This window comes from Malaclemys terrapin, chromosome 16, assembly GCF_027887155.1.
Source record: "Malaclemys terrapin pileata isolate rMalTer1 chromosome 16, rMalTer1.hap1, whole genome shotgun sequence".
In the NCBI taxonomy this organism is placed as follows: domain Eukaryota; kingdom Metazoa; phylum Chordata; order Testudines; family Emydidae; genus Malaclemys; species Malaclemys terrapin.
In genome coordinates, this window is record NC_071520.1 from 5,670,903 (window position 1) to 5,693,304 (window position 22,402).

The 22,402-nt window shown below is 46.6% G+C and overlaps 1 protein-coding gene across 1 annotated transcript in view; it reads right to left on the reverse strand.

Annotated features, from left to right (window-relative positions):
* Positions 1–439: 439 nt before the first annotated feature.
* LOC128824800 (adenosylhomocysteinase B-like) overlaps positions 440–22,402 on the reverse strand; it is a 129,698-nt gene continuing 107,735 nt past the window's right edge. Inside the window, exon 2 of the mRNA XM_054006712.1 lies at positions 440–994. Within this exon, the coding sequence (XP_053862687.1) occupies positions 440–994 (555 nt within the window). The remainder of the gene's footprint in view (positions 995–22,402) is intronic.

Sequence of the window (22,402 nt, forward strand, 5' to 3'; positions counted from 1 at the left end):
AGAAGTGTGACCTGCATGGGTGTCGCTGACCCAGGTGGGCCCAGTGATACAGGCTCCAGATGGATGGACTCAAGCCAGGCCAGGCGGGTAGCATCGGAGCCAGATGGCTGGAATCACAATGGATGGGCCCTGCAGCACTGAACTGAAGCAGCCGGGCTCTGCAAAGTAGGATCTGCAGAGTGGGGCTAGAAATTCACAGCAGCGACCCTGGAGCGGCTGGTCCTGGAGAGCTGCACTCTGCAGAAGTGCTGTGGCCACATGTCAGATGTGCTTGAGAACCTGCCTCTGAGCCACAGCGTCCCTCTTGGCTGGCTCCAAGGAAGGGGGCTGGTGACTCTCACGGCCGGGGTGTCTCTGCTGAGGCTGGGTTTGCTGTTTCCATGGTCACACCCGGAGCTGGTAGACTAGTGACTGTTCTCCTAGAAAAGGACTGGATCAACTAGATCAGGATTGGATCCATTTCCGCGATGATGATCCTGGCTCCAAAGTTTCTCAAGGATTGAGCACAACCTTTGCCAACATCACCGTAGCCTGCCACGACAGCCACTTTCCCAGCAATCATGACATCTGTGCCATGTTTAATGCCATCGATAAGGGACGCTCGGCAACCATAAAGGTTATCGAGTTTACTCTTGGTGACAGAATCATTGACGTTGATGGCTGGCACTTTCAGGCTCCCATTAGCTTTCATCTTATACAGGTTGTGAACCCCGGTAGTCGTCTCCTCCGAGATGCCTTTAATTCCTTTCAGGAGCTGTGGGTGTTTGGTATGAACCAGGTTGGTGAGGTCCCCACCATCATCTAAAATCATGTTCAATGGCTGCCCATCCGTGAAATAGAGGGTCTGCTCGATGCACTGCAAGTATTCCTCAGCGGTCTCCCCGTTCCAGGCAAACACAGGAGTACCGGCTTTAGCAATGGCGGCAGCAGCAGCATGGTCCTGAATGGAGAAAACGTTGCAGCTTGACCATGTACCATGGGCATGGTGAGAACACTAACTGTGTTCACTAACTGCACCCAACATGCCAGGCCCAGCTCCATCCACACAGCAGCTGTGGCTGGGCTCTGGCAGCTTCGAAAACAGAGGACAGTGTGAGCCCACTCGAGGGCTCACGAGTTGTGTAAAGATCTATCACCCTATTCCTGTACACTACATACTCCACCACCTTAGAGTACAAGGGCCTAGAAAAGTGCCATCTGTCTTACTGTCAGATCCACAGTCACTGAATACACAACCTATTGGGGGGTGAGGGATAGCTCAGTGGTTTGAGCATTGGTCTGCTAAACCCAGGGTTGTGAGTTCAATTCTTGAAGGAGCCGCTTAGGGATCTGGGGCAAAATCAGTATTTGGTCCTGCTAGTGAAGGCAGGGGACTGGACTCAACTCAACTCAATGACCTTTCAGGGTCCCTTCCAGTTCTATGAGACAGGTATATCTCTCTCTATATATATTATATTATAACGTGCTACACATTCAGTCCAGGAGGTAACATCTCAAAGGCATTCCAGCAGCATCTGGGCTAGCTTCTGTTCTTCCTGTCATAGCGTCGAGGTCACTTGTAGCAGCAGGGCCAGGAGACACGCTGGCACTACCACCAGGCATTGTCAGCAGCTGTAGAGTGGCTTGGCATTTTCAATAGGTATGGCTGGTCTAAAACATCCTGCTGCACTCGTGCTGAAGAACCAGCTTTTGTGTCTAGTACTTTATGCACCCATCTTGTCAATGGAAAGGCCGCAGTACGTAACTGGGTCTTGGAAAAATTCACATTTCTCCTTGTTTGCTCTAGACCACAGTCAGTACCAGCTTTCATGACCAGCATATCGTCCAAGTAATGCTGAGAGCCAGGAATGCACTGTATAACTTGGTCTATCCCTCGCTGTCAAAACACCATCCCGTTATATTGGAATGAGTCCATATGAGTATGTCTACACTGGCGGTGGGGGTGTAATTCCCAGCTCCGACAGACATACACATGCTAACTATAACAGACTGGGACGGCACAAGTGGTACGCACCTAGGATCTCAGATGGCCTGAGACACTGTCCATGCCGCCAGGGCCAGATGGCTATTTTTAGTCCCCTAACTCAATTAGGGCTGCCCCAGCTGGAAATCACACCTCCTAGCTGCAGGGTACGCATACAATATGTGCATTAACCGCGAGGTACTGTTTTCGATCTCATTTGCAGATAGGCTCAGGTCAGGTCAATCTGGGAGTAAAGCATCCCACAGGGAATAAGGCAAATATATCCTCAATCCCAGGTAAAGGAAACCGATCTGCCTGCAGCACTGGGTGGTATCAGTGGTAACCTTGAAATCAGCACAAATACAGATCATTCCAGTCTTTTTCCTTACTTCTGCTGACGGGTCCTCTGTTCATTCCGCTTAACCTTGATAGAATTCCAGAGTCTAGGAAGTGCCGACATTTTGCCCCTGCCTTTGGACCCAAAGCAAAAGGCAATAGATGAGCTTTACCACATTCAAGCACAGTTCTGGCTTTCATGTAGTTCGAGGCTCCGATACCAGACTGAAAGGTGTCCGCTGCCTCGTTCAAAAGTTCAGCGGATTTTTGTTTGGGGCCAGAGTTCAACACTTGTTTTTTTAAAAAACCTGCAGGCATTGTATGCTTTGCTAGTCCAGGTGAATCTCTCCAAGCCCCTCTCTACCAAATAATGCAGAACTCCCTCGCCTCACAACACCGAGGTTTAGCAGATGCTGTTTACACCGGAATAATTTCCAGGGGAGTGAGGATTTCCTCTGTATATGTTTGACCGGCACTGAGGTTTGCTACAACTTCATCTCTTCAACTCTCTGATCATCCTGCTATGAAATTACAGACACAGAAGAACTCTGTATCAAGCTCTGTTTTCAGTCCTACTTCTTCCACTTGTAAAGAAATGCAAATAACACTGCATGTATTGTCTTCTAAACTAAACCGTTGTAGAGACACTGGAATGTTCTGACTGGACTCCACGTCTGCAAGATGATGAATCTGAAATCTACTGGTAGTCCCCTGTGAGGTGTTGGTGGTACCTTTGCGCTGACCTGCCCATTTTCTCTGTGTGCCTGTGGTGGGGAGTGCACCCCCCCACAAGACCTGAAGGGGTTAAGGTGGCCAGGTCGGCCAATTAACTGCCCAGGCTGCACCTGGAGAAGAAGCCAGGGAGCAGGGATTAATTAGACCAGGCTCAGCTGGACAGGAAATGGGGGGGGGGTATATAGCTCAGGAGCTGAGAGCACCTGGGGGCTGCAGGGAAGTGGTCTGCACTCACTGAAGGGAGGTGTGTTTGCGACTACAGAGTAATCTACACTTATTCCGGGTGGGGGAGAGAGGAGTTTCGTCTGGCAAACCCAGGGGGAACCAGAAAGGTAGGAAAGGCTCAGGGGAAAAGTAGCAAGGAAGAGGATAGTGCAGACCTTGTCTGCTGATCAGAGGGTCCCTGAGCTGGGCACCTCAGTAGAGGGCAGGCCTGGGTTCCCTTACCAGCCACTGGGGAAGCGGCACAGATCAGGCACCGGAGAGCGGACAGCTGGGGACAGTTTGCCCTGCAAGGGGAGGACCATAGTGACCTGGCCGGAGGGCCAAATCACGAAGAGGAAGCAGCAGCTCTTGAAGCGAGAGGGGCCACAGGACGAGAGACTGCCAGAGATGGGCGCAGCATCTGGAAGGAGCTAATCCCCGAAGTGGCCAGGAGGAGGCGCCCCTACCAATGAGTGGACCCTGTGACAGTGCCTCAATTTGTTGTTGTTTCTGCAAGATTTGTCCTTGAACCAGCAATCACTTGCATTATGAGACGGTTTTGCCCAACGAAAGCCCACAGTCATCGAATGTCCTCCAGTCTGTGCTTTCTGTTGGACTCCCCAGTTTATTACTTGCCCAGATCACATGTTGGTGTTGCAGCTCCCTGGCAGCGGTAAGGGCTGTGTCCATTGATACAGCAATTTCTAGTGCACACTTTGGGGTCAAATCAGCCTGAGTCAACAACCGTTTCTCGGTTGCTTTGTTTTGCATCCCCCTCCCGTTAGCCGGTCCCTTAATGCATCATTTAAACTCTCTCCAAACTAGCAGTGCTTGGTTCATCTAATTCATCCAGCCACAGATTCAGGAACTGTCTTTTTGTTTTCTGGAGTCTGTCTATAAAAGCGGAGCGGCTCTGCAATCCCCAGCAGCTTTGGAGATCAGGGGTTGGCTGGAATTTCCACAAACTCAGCACATATTGTGTCTGTGGGTTTAACAGGAGCCGTTACGCTGCATAGACAGTTACAGGCATTAGCTCCCATTACACTCAATAAAGCCATCACCTTTTTCTCATCAGACGTCCCATTGTTATTCCAGGCTGTTCCAGTCCCTCCGTACAGGGTGGGCCAGTTCTCTACCGAGCTATTCCCCAAGCAGTCAGACATATTTAACCCCCTTTTATTTATTTTTCTCTGAATAAGCAGTTAGTTTGCAGTCCGAGTGGCTGTTCTTTCAGTTTCACTAGGCATCTGCCGTCACTCTCTGGTTCACTGTTCTTCTGGACTAGAGTCCTTCCCTTGTCACCATTTGTGGTGGCTTTTGCTCTTTCCACAACGTACGCATGAAAGAGCCACACAGGCCCACCGGGGTCCAGATAACCGTGTTCACTGAGCATGTACAACAAGCCAGGCCTAGCTACATACTCACAGCTACTCTGGCAGGATTCTAGCCGCTTCTGCAACATAGGACACAGTGAGCACCACTGAAGGACTCACACACTATTGAAAGGGATACTACTTATTCCAATATACTGGACACCTATTCCACCGTGGCAGAACCATCTCAGACATTCAGCAGCCTTGACAGTCCCTACTAGACCAGCTGCTCTCTTCAGAGCTAGTGTGTTCCTGAGCTGTCTGAAGTAAAGGGAGAGGAAGAGTAAAGCATTATGGGGCATGTGTGACCCAGAGAAGAACTCCTGAGGTCTGAATGAACTGGAGGTGAGAGGGAGTAATTGAGCCACCAGAGGTCAGGGCACAAAGAACAAGCCCTTGAGAGGTTGGTAAAAGCTTCTGACAGAACAAGGAGCAATGGTCTCAAGTTGCAGTGAGGGAGGTCTAGGTTGGATATTAGGAAACACTATTTCACTAGGAGGGTGGTGAAGCACTAGAATGGGTTTACCTAGGGAGGTGGTAGAATCTCCTTCCTTGGAGGTTTTTAAGGCCCGGCTTGACAAAGCCCTGGCTGGGATGATTTAGTTGGGAATTGGTCCTGTTTCGAGCAGGGGGTTGGACTAGATGACCTCCTGAGGTCCCTTCCAACCCAGATATTCTATGATTCTATCATACAAGCAGCCAGCCCTTCAGGTTTCTACTGAACTTTCTGTAGTGTTCCCATCTCGAGCTGAGATATGAACCTGTCCTACTGGCTGGAGATTTCTTCCAGCAAAGCTGTTTCAGATGGGTTGGGACAACAGAGAAACTGACCCACCAGAAAGGCCCAGTCTGGCTCATTCTGCTATGAAAGGTCACCTCATGGGAACTCAGTGAGAGCACAGGAACCATGCAGGGCTGCCCGGACTTCAGCTGAGCCATTCACTCTGGATGAGTAATTTCCAGCCCTGACTGAAGTTGCTGTGGATGAAGAGTTCCCCCAATAGCTTCATGTGTGCAGGGACCAGAGGCCCTGACTGATTCTGACATCTGAGGTCAGGTGGCCCCCCAGTCTTCATGGGTATGCTGGCCGGCCACACCTTGTATCAGCTGAATTTAAGGCGGCCTGCTGGTGTGGCTGCTGTGTCCCATGCATTCTCTGAAAGTTGGTCATCAACGGGAAGAGCATCTGGGATTATCAGGCATCGCCTTGAGGTGGCCCATCCAAAGTGCTCTGCTCTGCTAAGTGACAGATCCGAAAACGGAAGTGGGAAAGCCTCATCCAGTAGGGATGCATGTTCCTCGTGGGGTCTCCCAGGGTCCTGTGCTCAGCCCAGGGCCATTCAATATCTTTTATCAATGGTCTGGAGGGAAATACAGTGTTCTGAACACTTGATATACGGGGTTCATTTGAACAACATGTGCTTAAAAGCAGGGTCATATATCTAGGAACCAAAACTGTAGGTCACATTACTAGATTGGGCCCTGTACCCTAGAAAGCAGTGACTCTGAAAGGGACCTAGGGGTCCTGGTAGGAACCAGCAGGACCTGAGATCCCAATGCAATGCTGTGGCTAAGGAGACTTGTGCAATTCTTGGATGTATAAACAAGGGAATACCAAGTAGGAGTAGAGAGGCAGCATTACCTCTGTATATGGCATTAATGAGACCATTACTGGATATTGGCTCCAGTTCTGGTGTCCACGCTTCAAAAAGGATATTGGAAAAACTGGAAGAGGTTCAGAAAAGAGCACCAAGGATGATTTGAGGACTGGAAGACCTGCTTTACAGTGAGAGACTAAAGAAGCTCAATCTATTCAATTTGTCCAAGAGAAGATTTGACCGTGAGCTACAAGTACCTACATAGGGAAGAGATTACTGATAGTGGATGGCTCTTTAATCTAACCAAAAATGGCATAACAAGATTCAATGGTTGGAAGTTGAAGCTCGAGAAATTCAGAAAAAAATAGCAAAAAAAAACAGGAGTACTTGTGGCACCTTAGAGACTAACAAATTTATTAGAGCATAAGCTTTCGTGGGCTACAGCCCACTTCTTCGGATGCATATAGAATGGAACATATATTGAGGAGATATATATACACACATACAGAGAGCATGAACAGGTGGGAGTTGTCTTACCAAGTCTGAGAGGCCACTTAAGTAAGAGAAAAAAAACTTTTGAGGTGATAATCAAGCTAGCCCAGTACAGACAGGTTGATAAGAAGTGTGAGAATACTTACAAGGGGAGATAGATTCAATGTTTGTAATGGCTCAGCCATTCCCAGTCCTTATTCAAACCGGAGTTGATTGTGTCTAGTTTGCATATCAATTCCAGCTCAGCAGTCTCTCGTTGGAGTCTGTTTTTGAAGTTTTTCTGTTGTAATATAGCCACCCGCAGGTCTGTCACTGAATGACCAGACAGGTTAAAGTGTTCTCCCACTGGTTTTTGAGTATTATGATTCCTGATGTCAGATTTGTGTCCATTAATTCTTTTGCGGAGAGACTAACACGGTCGCTACTCTGAAACCAGAAAAAATTAGGTGCACATTTTTAATAACCCGGATAATTAATAATTGGACCAACTTACCTAGGGATGTGATGCATTCTCCAGCACTTGGAGTCTTTAAATCAGGACTGGTTAAGCATTATGTTTCCCAAATTTCAAAAGTTGTTTTATATGGGAACTAACTTCAATAGAAATTATGTCTGGCCAATTAGGAAACAAAAAAAAATGTAATGTTGCCGATATTTACATGGCGATGATTTGTAAACCAATTAATACTTCCTCAATAAACAGATTTTTAAAAAAAAAAAATCAGGATTGGAGCTCTTTCTAAACACCAGGCTTCAACCAGGCAGGCATTATGGGCTTGATGCAGGAATCCCTCTGGAGGAGTCACAGGATGATCAGAATGGTTGCTTCTGGCCTTCAAATCTATGAATAAACTCCCTGCTTGCAGACTCCTGTTGCTGGCAGAGTTTCTCCGGTGCACGTTTGTCAGTCTGTTTTCAGTGCTCCTCGATTCATTGTAACCCCGGAGTTAAGTGCCCTCAGAACCTCCCCCTTCCCTCTCTACTGCCAGACAGAATGAAATCCATCCTTTGCCAAGAGCAAACATGAGACCTAAAGTCCCATGAGGCCCAAGTGCCAGTTTAGTCACTGCAGTCCCCTGAGAGCCTTTGCACGGAGATTCAGACACTGATGGCTTGGTGACCTGTGGGTGGCTAACGTGTGTTACTAGGAGACAAGTGTCTCTAGCGGAAATGGTTTGGAAATGGAAACATTTCCTGCCCCTCCTGACCTGAGCGAGGAATCAAACCCCAGGCAAGCTGCATTTTAAAATGTAAAACACAGTAACCTGGGAAGCTCAGGCAGCTGTTTTGCCAGACTGTGTTGTCTTTGCACTGACAGGGAGAATACGTCAAGCCAGTTGTCTGGGAGTCTGAAAAGGCGACCGGGAAAAGCCTTTTCTGAACAGAGAAAGTGTGTCTGAGATGTGCCTGGGAGCCACGTGGAGTGCAAGAGCAGGAACTATGCCGATGCTGCCAACCCTGCACAGATTCTAAGGCCGGAATGGACCATTGTGATCATCTAGGCTGGTGATCAGCGCAGGCCAGAGAACTGCCCCAACAGAATTCCTAGAGCGGAGCTTTTAGAGAAACGGCCAATCCTGATTTAAACATCGTCAGGGATGGAGAATCCATCACGTCCCTCGGTAAATTGTTCCAGTGGTTACAATCTCACTGTCAACATTTCACACCCTAGTTCCAGTCTGAGATTGTCTAGCTTCAACTTCCAGCCATTGCATCATGATAGACCTTTCTCTGCTGGACTGAAGAGTCTATAATTAGATCTTTGTTCCCCACGTAGATACTGATAGACTGTGAGCAAGTCATGTCTTAACCGTCTCTTTATTAAGCTAAGTAGATTGAGCTCTTTGAGTCGATCGCTAGAAGGCAGGTTTTTTAACGTTTAATCATTCTCGTGGTTCTTCTCTAAACCCTGACCAATTTATCAACATCCTTCTTGAACTGTGGGCACTAGAACTGGACGCCATTCCAGCACTGGTTGCACCAGTGCCAAATACAGAGATAAAATAACCTCTCTGCGCCTACTCGAGATTTCACTGTTTATGCACCCCAGGATCGCATTAGCTTTTTTTGGCCACAGCATCACACTGGGAGCTCATGTTCAGCGGATTATCCACTGTGGCCCCCAGTTCTCTTTTAGTGTCACTGCTTCCCAGGATAGAGTTCCCACATCCTGTATGTGTGGCCTACATTCTTTGTTCCTATATGTATACATATACATTTAGCTGTATTAAAACACATATTGTTTGCTTGCACCCAGTTTACCAAGCAATCCAGATCACTCTGAACCAGTGATCTGTCCTGTGGATTATTTACCACTCCCTCAGTTTTTCTGTCATCTGTAAATCAGTGATGATATTGTTTTCTTCCAGGTCATTAAAAATGTTAACTAGCGTAGGGCCAAGGACCGATCCCTGCGGGACCCTACTGGAAACACATCCACTCAGTGATGATTCTCTGCTTACAATTACATTTTGAGACCTATCCGTTAGCCAATTTTAATCCATTTAATGTGTGCTGCATTCGTTTTATATAGTTCTAGGTTTTTAATCAAAATGTCATGCAGTAACCGGTCAAATGTCGTACAGAAGTCTAAGTATGTTTCATCAATACAATTACTTTTATCAACCAAATTTGTAATCTCATCAAAAAAAGATATTAAGTTAGTTTGACAGGATCTATTTTCCATAAACCCATGTTGATTTACATTCATTACATTACCCTCCTTACATTCTTCATTAACTGAGTCTTGTATTAGCCACTCATTAGCTTGCCCTGGATCAATGTCAGGCTGACAGACCCATAATTACACAGGTCATCCTATTTATCCTTTTAAAAAATTGGCACAACATTAGCTGTCTTCTGGAACTTCCTCAGTGCTCCAAGACTTATTGAAAATCAACATTGATGATCCCGCGAGCTCCTTAGCCAGCTCTTTTAAAACTCTTGGATGCAAGTTATCTCACTCTGCTGCTTTGAAAATGTCTTACCTTAGTAGCTTTTGTCTAACATCCTCCAGAGATACTAGGGGAATGGAAAGAGTGATGAGACAAATACAGATCAGAAATATTGATTGAACACTTCTCCGCCTTTTCTGCATTATTATTGATAATTCTACCATTTCCATGTAGTAATGGACCAATAGCCTTGTCAGGATTCTTTTGTTCCTAGTATATTTTAAAAACTCCTCCTTATTGTCCTTAACTTTGCCTGTCATACCATTTCTGATTTATATTCATTACTATCAACTTTCCCTTTCTTCCATTTGTAATTTTATATCTATATCTATGCCCATATAATAGTTGCCTTCTCTTTCCCTCTAAACCAGGTCACTTTTTTTTAACCAGCAGGGCCTTCTTCCTCATTTGTGGGATTGTGACTTTTTGGGCATCTGGTAAGGTGTTCTTTAATGATTCTCAATTATTATTCACTTTTGTCTGAGTACATTCTTCTTCCCAAAGCATAGGCTTTGTGAAATTAAGCCTATTAAAGCACCAAGTATATATATTACTGGTCCGGACTTTATTCTGCTGGCACCTATAAATGCAGCCAAGTCATGAATACTGAGGTACCATTAATTTTTAGTTCTGTGGTCAGTTCTTCTTCAACTGTTGGGAATTCTATATTAGACATTGTCCTCTGCATTGTCTGCAACACTTTTTGTGTTAGGAAATAATGATAATGTTTAGAAATTCAAACCATGTTTTAGTACTGGCAGCCTGAGACTTCCAACATATGTTACTCTTGAAGAACCCATGATCATGCAGTTTCCCCCCCACTACAAATTGTAGATAGGTGGGTAAGGAAGCAGTCATCCTGTTCCCTAGAATATTTTGGTGGTCTGTAGCAGCCGCCAACTATACCCCATCTTCTACTTTCTATGTTAAGATATTGATCTGTAAGCATTCAAGATCATTTTTCTTCTGAGTTATCAGTGACGCAAACATTTTTGACGTAGAATGCCACCTCCCTCTGCTTTTGCCCACTCAATCCTTCCTAAATCGGTTATAACCATGGATTTCAACTCTCCAGTTGTGCGAATCATCCCGCCAGGTTTCAATCATACCAACTAGATCAAATTTATGTTCATAAATGAGCCATTCTAGTTCCTCTCGTTTGTCACCCAGTGGTGTATAGGCAATTTTGAGAATTTCTTCTCCATGTCCTTTGGTTACTAGATTAATTTTGTTCTCAGCATGACGATTTTGTGCTAGCAGATGCTCATATCTTCCCTCTTTTTACCTTCCCCTTCTGCTATTAGTTTCCCCTCTCCTGACTACTCTAGCCAGCCTGTTATTGAGGAGAATGGTCCTTCTGGGGAACTTCCAAGCAGCCAGAGCCCTTCCCTCTGCTGGGGGGGGCATGGGACCATATGGATTGCGGGGCTGGAAAGCCTAAGGTCACGCATGCCCACTACCACAGATGCCATCTGCTCGATGTTGGGTTTTCAGCTATCTCCCCAGACTGCCACTCCGGATCAGTGGACAGTTCTCTTAACCTTGAAAGCTCCCATTAGGGCTCTGGGACATACCAAGTAGTAAGCATATTATTCGACATTGGTGAGGCCTTTATTCGACATTGGTGAGGCCTCATCTGGAATACTGTGTCCAGTTTTGGTCCCCACACTACAAGAAGGATGTGGAAAAATTGGAAAGAGTCCAGCGGAGGGCAACAAAAATGATTAGGGGTCTGGAGCACATGACTTATGAGGAGAGGCTGAGAGAACTGGGATTGTTTAGTCTCCAGAAGAGAAGAATGAGGGGGGATTTGATAGCAGCCTTCAACTACCTGAAGGGGGGTTCCAAAGAGGATAGAGCTCGGCTGTTCTCAGTGGTGGCAGATGACAGAACAAGGAGCAATGGTCTCAAGTTGCAGTGGGGGAGGTCCAGGTTGGATATCAGGAAAAACTATTTCACTAGGAGGGTGGTGAAACACTGGAATGCGTTACCTAGGGAGGTGGTGGAGTCTCCTTCCTTGGAGGTTTTTAAGGCCCGGCTTGACAAAGCCCTGGCTGGGATGATTTAGCTGGGAATTGGTCCTGCTTTGAGCAGGGGGTTGGACTAGATGACCTCTTGAGGTCCCTTCCAACTCTGATATTCTATGATTCTATGATTCAGTGCTAACCCCATGCTGATACTGCCCTGCAGTCCTTGAGCTGTGCATGTTCATAGATATAATAAGATTCCAGGAATGTCACCCTGAAGCCTGGAATGTCTGTTGAGTCAGTGTGAGGAGATGGAAGCAGCTACAGGCAGTGTCAAGAGCTCTTTTGCTTCAGAATATCACCAGGTTCAGTCTTCAGTGGGATTCATGGTCTGTTACCATTCAGTTTTTAAGTTCTCAGGCATTTTGTCTTCACGAATTACACCCGTGTGATGTACAGCTGCAGTAAGGCATGTATCTATGCCATGCCAAGAGTCCTAGGCCATTGTGAGGTAACTCAGCCAGTCACCACACTTACTTGACAATTAATTTACATGCAACAATTTCATTGGTTGTTTGAGGGAGACTGCACAGAAGGTGGGTCACCCGCCACGCCCATGTGATGGTATGGGCTTTCAGATGCTAGCACAGAATGAGATCCCAGGGGGCTGGAGAGGCAGGGGACACAGACTCTGGGGTGGCAGAGTTCTCTCCTCTTTGGTTTATTTTTGACGGTGTGGATGCTTTCTTCACTGAAGCGTATTCTGTGTGTGTGTGGTAGGAAGACACTGAACATTTTCACAGGGGGATACTTGACATTTAGCTAGTGACCAGTACCCTTATTGCACAGAATGCGAAGCTCTGGAGAATGGGGAAAGAAGTGAATGTGAGTAGGTTCAACTAAGGGTGGGGGGGAGAGATAGCTCAGTGGTTTGAGCATTGGCCTGCTAAACCCAGGGTTGTGAGTTCAATCCTTGAGAGGGCCATTGAGGGATCTGGGGCAAAAATCTGTCTGGGAATTGGTCCTGCTTTGAGCAGGGGGTTGGACTAGATGACCTCCTGAGGTCCCTTCCAACCCTGAGATTCTATGAACTCATTGCCAGTGGGAAACACCTGGGAATGAGTGAGGAGTGAACCACACTCTGCAGCGGGATATCTGTGCAGAAGGCAGGATTTCCTACTGACTTGGGTTGATTTCAGGTCTGTGGTGAGAACAGCTGCATTGTGTGCTGGGATGTGCAGGCAGTGGGTTGGTAGGGGTTGGCATGCAATGCAGCTGTGAGTTGTACCATTGGGGAGGGGTGTAGGGATGCAGCACCATGACCATCACCTGCCAGTCACTTCTGGAGCAGGCAGCGGGCCTTCCCTAGATCCCATCACCACCCCTCCCTCCAAAAGGCTGCAGCCATTGGACTCTGCCAGGCTTTGTGTATTAAATCTGCATTGCCCTTGTCTGATTTTTATTCCCCAAATCCAGTGTCAAACATGTTAAGTGCAAGTACCACCCTCCTTGTATTAGAATGAGTTTGGAGTCAGGGTGGGGTTGCAGCCAGCACCTGGTACCCCTGAGAGCATCAGAGCCCGGTGAGTCAACTCTCTGCACGCACACAGCCAGCCACACGCCAGGGACAGCAGTCAGAAGGACATGAGACCCTGGCCCCTGGAAATGTCTATAGAGAGAGAGCCTTGGGGCCTGGCTCTGAGGGGGGAGGGGACAGGTGAAGTGAGTGCTGAAAAGGGAGCCCCAAATAGTAGGGGGCATTGATGGGCCTAAAGCCTGAGCCAGAATGAAGGAAGGGAGGTGAGTGATGGAGAAGGATGTGCATGGATTCCACTTCTGGCTGGCTGGACCAAGACCCAGTGCAGCTTACACCAGATACGAGGGTTTGCAGAAGGGATGAATAGGGATTTGCCAAGACATCTGGAGCAAGGGCAGGTAAGAAGCAGATGTCACGAAACATGTAAGGTGGTATGGGAGTTGTTTGTCTCAGTCTATAAACATCAGGGTGCTTCGCTTTAACCCTTTGTGCAGCTGAGGGAACAGCAGAAATTCCCGCTGCTGACTGAGTCGTTCCTTACCACTGGGCACTGGTGTGTTAGTGTCCCTGTAGCTCCTATGGGATGCTAATACTGTGCCTTGAGGACAATAACCCTGGCTGAGTGCCTTTGTCCCTGAATCATTCCTGCAGTCTCTCTTTATAAATCACATTGAGGTCTGCTGAATTAGTAGGGTCTGCTATCTGCTGGTGCTAATAACACTGGAGCTCCAAGAACAGAAGCACACAGCAGCCGTAACAACTTGGCAGACTGGACAACATTCTTCAGCAACATACTTAACAACATCAGGTACCCAGGATAGTGACTGGCAGAAGCCACTGAGGCAAAGCGGGAATAGAGGGTTGGGGGTTCCCGTGGCTTGGGAGACCCAGATTGTGGGTTACTGCTGGGGGCAGAACCCCAGCGTAAAAGGGCATCGGGGTCCGGGAGGGACACGGGGGCCAGCGGCAGGTGAGATACTGGCCTGCAGAGGGCGCTCCAGGCTGGAAAGAGCTAATTCCCGAGACAGCCAGCAGGAGGAGCTGCGCCAGTGAGTCGTCGCCCCGCCACACTCCCCCTTACTGTTGTATCTGAGCACCTCACCATCTTTAATGTATTCTCCCCACCCCCTAGGAGGTAGGATAGCACTTTTATCCCCATTGTACAGATGGGAATTGAAGGCAGTGTTGGAGAAAACAGAGTTCTCACTCTCTGGTTGGGTGCAGCAAAGTCAGATACTTTATTCTCAAGCAATTGCATAGAGGGAGAGAGTGCACTAGGACACAGGGTTTCCCCCTCCTAGGCAGGTCTCTCTCCAGGTAAACAATTACAGCAAGCATTTATACCTTTTGTTACAAACAATAATGAGCACAGCTGCATTTTGTTTATACACAGGTCATCCTGATATCTTATTTTTCTCACCAATTTAAACTATAGTCTACATTCCATACTTATCTAACTCAAGGTCGCAACAACTTCTCACACAGTTCTTTCCCACTCACCTCACACAATCCTCGCTTCTACAAATCTTGCGTTATTAGGGTTACAGCTAGCCCGACTCTTGCTCACAGAGGGGACTGTTTGCATTGAAATCCCCTTCAAATCCCTATCAGTTCTTGCTCTACTTCCACAGAAGATTTACAAAGGGTGGTAGGCACCTAAAGATTCAGCTAGGCACCCAGTGGGACGTACGACAGCACCTAGGTGAGTTAGCCTGTTTGAAGTTCGTGCTTGGGTGCTGTTGTAACGCCACTCGTGGTCTCTCGGCAGCTTTCGGGGGCTGACTACTCCTGAAAACCTGGTGCTAAGTGACTTCCCAAAGTTCCCCAGGGCAGCCGTGGAAGTGCAGAGAACTGAACCCATGTTACCATGGCTCTAGATTCGTGCCTGACCCCCTGGCCCCGCCCCCATGCAGCAATGCTGGCTGTGTGACCATTATCCTGAATTCCTTGCCAGGAGCGGTGTGCAATTCTTGAGCTACAGGGTTCTAATCGCAGGCCTGTTGTGTAGGGCTTCTATAGTTACAGCCTTAACTCTAGCTTAACAAAGCTTTTTCTTTGGGAATAGACTCGTCAGTCCATCTGTCACCCTAACAACTCCCCGTCTCCTCGCTGTCAAGGCGTCGCAATAAGCTGAGTGCTGCAGATTTATGGGTTAGTAATACCACAGTGTAACATGGTGCAGACTGCACAATGCAACTTCCCGCAGAAAGCTCCCTGTGACTGTTCTAGCTAGCTGTGGTGCCCATCACCAGGGTATTAGGCGGGGGGGGGCAGTCCAACTCCCTGGAAAGCAGCAGCGTTGCATCCCCCCTCTCTCTCTGCACCTTGCTCAGAGTCAGGGGGGATTGCCAAGTCCCTGCCATTCTGTGCACGCTGCTTGTAGGGAGGTAACTGAAGGTACCGGGGAGGCCAGCTTGCACTGTACAGAGTGATGCTCTGCTGCTGGTGCTTACAATGGACTCTAGGGGGCAGGAGCAGCTCCACGTAACTAACACAAACAGCGGCCCCAGGCCCTCACGGCTCACACCGTATAAATCCAAGATGACAGCCGTCATGTGGCAAAAGTGGGGAACACATGTAAAGTGTGATCAAGGCCGTAGCCATGATGTGCGTGCATCGAAGTGGCATCTCTGCACCCCCATTCCTGCCCCAGCATGCCTCTGAGCCAAATCTGCTGCGTTTATTGCCACAGGCAGGATTTGGCTGATTGAGAAGGAGCCCCGGCGAGCCCATAAGCAAAGGCTGCTCCTGTTAACTCAGCCGCACCAATGCCAGCTATGCTCTGCCCATGGAAGTATGGTGCGGTACGGTGGTGACATCATGATGCCAGTTATGATGCCAGAAGCAGAATGAACACAACTTTCTTTTGTTAGAGTCACAATTTCAGGCCAGAAGGGACCATCTGATCATCCAGTCCGACCTCCACCAACACCATCCAGCACCTGCACACTAAACCCCACAACCGAAATGTGACCAAAGTATTACAGCCCTCAAGCCCATTATGCGCCACAGGCGGGACCAAGGTGCGCCAGTGCCCGAGGCACCTGCAGTGGCAAGGAGATGGTTAAATGAGAGATACCAGGATCATCCTGGCAAATGACCTGCACGCTACACTGCAGAGGAAGGCAACCGCCCCCCACAAAGGTCACTGCCAATCTTACCGGGGGGGGGGAATTCATACCCGATCCCACAGATGGCGAGTGTTAGACCTTGAGCACGTGAGCAAGGACCAGACAGCCAAGCATCTGAGAGAAAGCACGTTCAGCACCACCTCAGAGCCCTGGCCCTCCCCACTCAGTGTCCCATCTCCAGCTGTGGCCATCCTTGATGCTTCAGAGGAAGGAGATAAAAATGCTCCCAGAATACATTGGCAGGGGGGGATATACCTTCCTGACCCCTGGCAGTGGCCAGCTGAAACCCTGAAGCATGAGCTTTAGGAACATAAGACATAAACCAGAGCCCAGGCTGTGATTGAGGGCTAGAAAAAACACCTTTAGCCTCGCAAATGGAGTTGCCTTGTTCTGGAGGGCACTGAGAGACCCTAAGTATGGATCCCCAGGATGTCCCGTGTGCTCTATATTCAGGGCTTTGTTCCAGCACATGCACTGCACACATGCATCATGGGAGGATCTGGCTACAGATATGTCAGTCTGTAACATGCAGAGCAGATGGGAACCATTTCACTTAGCTGAACTGACTACATCTTGGTTCAGACAGCCTGATACTATTGGGATCATCCCAATATTAGGGGCTTTGTCCCGCATCCCAATCAACGTACTGTTGGGACGTCATTTGTCCTGGTTTTTCCAGGTAACATTGAAGGGGAAGAAGGCGCCAAAGGCCAAGCCCTTCTGCTGGGACCCCAAGCAATTGCCCTGCTTGCTAGCCCCTAACGCCGTTCCGTGGCAATGCTCCATGCGGCTATCCAATCATGTCAGGTTTTGTGGTGCGTGTATCTGTGCACGCTTCATAGCATATTAGGGTTGGAAGGGACCTCAAGAGGTCATCTAGTCCAACCCCCTGCTCAAAGCAGGACCAATCCCCAGATAGATTCTTGCCCCAGATCCCTAAATGCCCCTCTCAGGCCAATGCTCAAACCACTGAGCTATCCCTCCCCCCATGCTTCCACGTGGTTTTACTGATGAAGACTTTGTCGCAAAGTGTCATGATGGCTAGTGTTGCTGATGAACAGAGCTATAAAGGCCTGTGATCAAAGGAAGCATTGTATTATAGACAAACAGACGTATTGGAACATAAGCTTTCATGGGTGAATACCCACTTCGTCTGGGTATTCACCCATGAAAGCTTATGCTCCAATACGTCTGTTAGTCTATAAGGTGCCACAGGACTCTTTGTCGCTTTTTACAGATCCAGACTAACACGGCTACCCCTCTGATACTTGACATCTATACCAGTGGCTCTCAACCTTTCCAGACTACCGAACCCTTTTCGGGAGTCGGATTTGACTTGTGTACCCCAAGTTTCACCTCACTGAAAAGATACTTACACTACTTGCAGATGGTATAGTGCTAATAAAAGCTTGTTTTCATTTAAAGCTGGCAAATCTGGAACTCCAAGCTTTCTCTGAAAACATTCGACTGGCTAACCCACACGCACAGGGTGTTTTGCCGTCCAATGTCGTCGCAAACGTGCTGGCTTCGTACTGTTATTTGATAGAGTTTCTCCGCAAAGAAAACACAACGCTTGAGGTGGATCGCTCTTTGTAGATGGGAATCCAAAAGCAATATTTCTTGCAGAACTGATGGGGGTTTTTTTTCCAGTCATTTTCAATTTCTTATCATTTTTGCCATCGCCACTACCGCTGCTTCCAGCTCCGCATTTTAAACATCTAGCCATTTTTTGCCTCACAACTGCATACACACCGTGACAACTTCAACCTCATTAATGTGCATGCATGCATCAGTAAATGACATTAAATGCATGTCTAATACAGTGCATTTACGCACGTTACAATACTGCATAATATAGTATATAAAGCAGTATAAACCAGTCATTGTCTGTATAAAATTTTAGTTCGTACTGACTTTGCAAGTGCTTTTTCTGTAGCCTGTTGTAAAACTAGACAAATATCTAAATGAGTTGATGTGCCCCCTGGAAGACCGCTGCGTACCCCCTGGGTACACTCCTGATTGAGAACCACTGATATATACAGCTTCACAGTAACCTCTACCTCCTTATTGATTTGCTATTACCTAGTGTGCATGTATGTGTGTGCCTGGTTGTGTATGTGTGTGCATATGTGTTTTGTGAGGGGATTATGTGTGGTGGATCTTTAGCTAAATAAGCTGCAGCAGAGGGCACTCATGTGTTCTCCAAGTACTGCCTAGAAATGAGGTCTCTCTAGTGAGGATAGGACAGGCCCCAGTTGTTCACAGAAGCACAGAGAGATTTTGGAAGGGAGTCAGAACTCTTTGGTGCATGAGAGGCAGGGCTTAAGGAACCTCACCTGGTGTAACTGCATGGATATAGTTACACCAATGCAAACTCCTAGTGCAGATGCTGCACTGGTGCAAGGGGAGGTTTACACTGGAGATGCTTAAATAGTGCATAAGAATGGCGATACTGGGTCAGACCAATGGTCTCTCTAGCCCAGTAGCCTGTTTTTGGACGGTGGCCAGGCCAGATGCATCAGAGGGAATGACCAGAACAGGGCAATTACCAAGTGATCCATCACCTGTTGGTCACTCCCAACTTCTGGCAGTCAGAGGTTTAGGGACACTTGAGCATGGGGTTGCATCCCTTATCATCTTGGCTAACACCCATTGATGGATCTATCCTCCATGTACTTATCTAATTCTTTTTTTAATCCAGTTATACTTTTGCCCTTCACAACATCCCCTGGCAATGAGTTCCACAAGTTGACTATGCGTTGTGTGAAGTACTGCCTTATGTTAGCTTTAAACCTGCTGCCTATTAATTTCATTGGGTGAGCCCCGGTTCTTGTGTTATATGAAGCGGTAAAGGTAAATAGAACATGCTATTCTCTTTCTCCACACCACTCATGATTTTAGACCTCTAGCCTCCCTTAGTCATCTCTTTTCTAAGTTGAACAGTCCCAGTCTTTTTAATCTCTCCTCATATGGAAGCTATTCCATAATCCTAATAATTTTTGTTTCCCTTCTCTGTACCTTTTCCAGTTCTCCTGTATCTTTTTTGAGATGGGGTGACCAGAACTGAACACAGTATTGAAAATGTGGCCGTACCATGGATTTAAATAGTGGCTTTATCCTATTTCTTATCTTACTATCGAACCCTTTCCTAATGGATCCTAACATTCAGTTCGCTTTTTTGATTGCCCCTGCACATTGAGCAGATGTAATCAGAGAATTGTCCACAATGACTCCAAGATCTCTTTCCTGAGAGCTAACAGCTAATTTAGAACTCAAGGTAGATGAGGTAATATCTTTTATTGGACCAACTTCTGTTGGTAATAGAGACAAGCTTTCAAGCTTACACAGCCCTCTTCTTCAGGTCTAGAACTCATCATTTGCATATATACTTGGGATTGTTTTTTCCAGTGTGCATTACTTTGCACTCATCAACATTGAATTTCATCTGCCATTTTGTTGCCCAGTCACCCAGCTTTGCGAGATCCCTTTCTAACATTTCGTAGTCTGATTTGGACTTAACTATCTTTAATAATTTTGTATTATCTGCAAAATTTGCCACCTCAGTGTTTACCCCCTCCTCCAGAACATTTATGTATATGTTGAACAGCATTGACACTGCTATTCACTTCTCTCCATTGTGAAAACCGACCATTTATTTCTACCCTTTGTTTCCTGTCTTTAACCAGTTACTGATTCATGAGAAGACCTTGCCTCTTGTATCATGACAACTTACTTTGCTTAAAGAGCCTTTGGTGAGGGACCCTGTCAAAGACTTTCAGAAAGTCCAAGTACACGATATCCACCCGATCACCCTTGTCCACATGGTTACTGACAACCCTCAAAGAATTCTAACAGATTGATGAGCCATGATTTCCCTTTACAAATCCACGCTGACTCTTCCCAAACATGTACTGTTCATCTATGTGTCTGATCATTCTGTTCATTACTATAATTTCAACCAATTTGCCTGGTACTAAATTTAGGCTTGCTGGCCTGAAATTGCCAGGATCGCCTCTGGACCTTTTTTTTTTTTAATTGGTTGTTACAGTGGGAGCCGCGATCGGCCGAACCTGCGGACGCGGCAGGTAAACAAAGCGGCCCGGCCCGCCAGGGGCTTTCCTAGAACAAGCAGCAGACCGGCTTTGAGAACCACTGGGCTACATACCACAGTTAGTAGTTCTGCAATTTCATATTTGAGTACCTTTACAACTCTTAGGTGAATACCACCGGGTCCTGGTGATTTATTACTGTTTAATTTATCAATTTGTTCCAAACGCTCTTCTATTGACACCTCAATCTGGGACAGTTCCTCAGATTTTTCACCTAAAAAGAATGGCTCCAGTATGGGAATCTCCCTCACATTTTCTGCAGCGAAGACCGATGCAAAAAATTCATTTAGCTTCTCCACAATAGCCTTGTCTTCCTTGACTGCCCCTTGAGCACCTTTGTCAGCTAGTGGACCCACTGGTTGTTCAGCAGGCTTCGTGCTTCTCACGTAAATAACAAAAATTTTGCTGTTAGTTTGTGAGTCTTTTGCTAGTTGCTCTTCAAATTCTATTTTGGACTGCCTAATTATACTTTTACACTTCACTTGGTAGAGTTTATGTTCATTTCTATTTTCCACAGCAATATTCCAATTCTTAAAGGATGCTTTTTTGCCTCTCACTACCTCTTTTACTCTGCTGTTTAGACATGGTGGCATTTTATTGGGCCTCTTAATTATTTTAAAATTTATTTATTTGGGATATACATTTAGTTTCAGCCTCTGTTGTGGTGTTTTTAATTAGTTTCAATGTAGCTTGAAGGCATTTCACCCTTGTGACTGTTCCTTTTAATTTCCATTTAACTGGCTGCCTCAATTTTGTGTAGTTCCCCTTTCTGAAGTGAAATGGTATTCCGGTGGGTTCTTTGGTATTCCCTCCCTGACCCAAGGATGTTAAATTTAATTATATTATGGTCATTATTACCGGGCAGTTCAGCTATATTCACCTCTTGGACCAGATCCTGTGCTCTACTTTGGACTAAATCTAGAATTGCCTCTTCCCTTGTGGGTTCCAGGATAAGATGCTCCAAAAAGCAGTCATTAATGATGTCTAGAAATTTTTATCTCTGTATCCTATCCTGAGGTGACATGTACCCAGTCAACTTGGGAATAGTTGAAATCCCCCATTATTATTGGTGTTTCTGTTTCTGTAGCCTTTCTAACCTTCTTGTTTTACAATCACCTCGTCAGGTGGTCTGTAGTATATTCCTACTGCTATATTCTTATTATTAAAGCATGGAATTTCTATTCATAGAGATTCTATGGTACAGTTTGATTCATTTAAGATTTTTACTGTACCAGACTCTATGCTTTCTTTCACATATACACCTCTTCCTCGATATAACACAAATTTGGATACAACACAGTAAAGCAGTGCTCTGGGTGGGCGGGGCTGTGCACGTCGGTGGATCAAAGCAAGTTCGCTATAATGCGGTTTCACCTCTAACGCGGTAAGATTTTTTGGCTCCCGAGGACAGCGTTATATCGAGGTAGAGGTGTAGTTCCATTCCCACACTAGTGTGACCTCTGTAATTCCTGTATATTTTCTATCATGGTATTATTGTTTCCCGTTGATGATCATTGTTCCACCAAGTTTCATGATGCCTATTATATCAATATCCTCATTTAATACGAGGCACTCAACTTCACCCATCTTAGTATTTAGACTACTAGCATTTCTAGATAAATTACAAAATGTGTCAATATTTAGTTGTTTGCCTTCCTCTGATGTAATTGAATGGGACTCTTTTTTCATTTGACCGTTCCACTTCAGTTTTTACCAGTACTTTATCAACATCCATCCTCTCCTCTTTATTAGGATGTAGAGTATCCCCTTTAATACATCCTCCCCCAAGGGATGTCTGGGGCTCCTCCGCACCTGTCTGGTTTCCCCCCAGATGCTGCACTACTGCAAGGTGAGGTTTACCCTGGCATAGATGAAATGAAGATGTTACCACAATGAGGTGATTTGCACTGTCTCAAGCCCCACTTCTCATCAGTGCAGCAGGGCTGCATTAGGTGCTTGCGCTGGTTAACCAAAGCAATGTAGTAAACGGGCATGAATTCCCT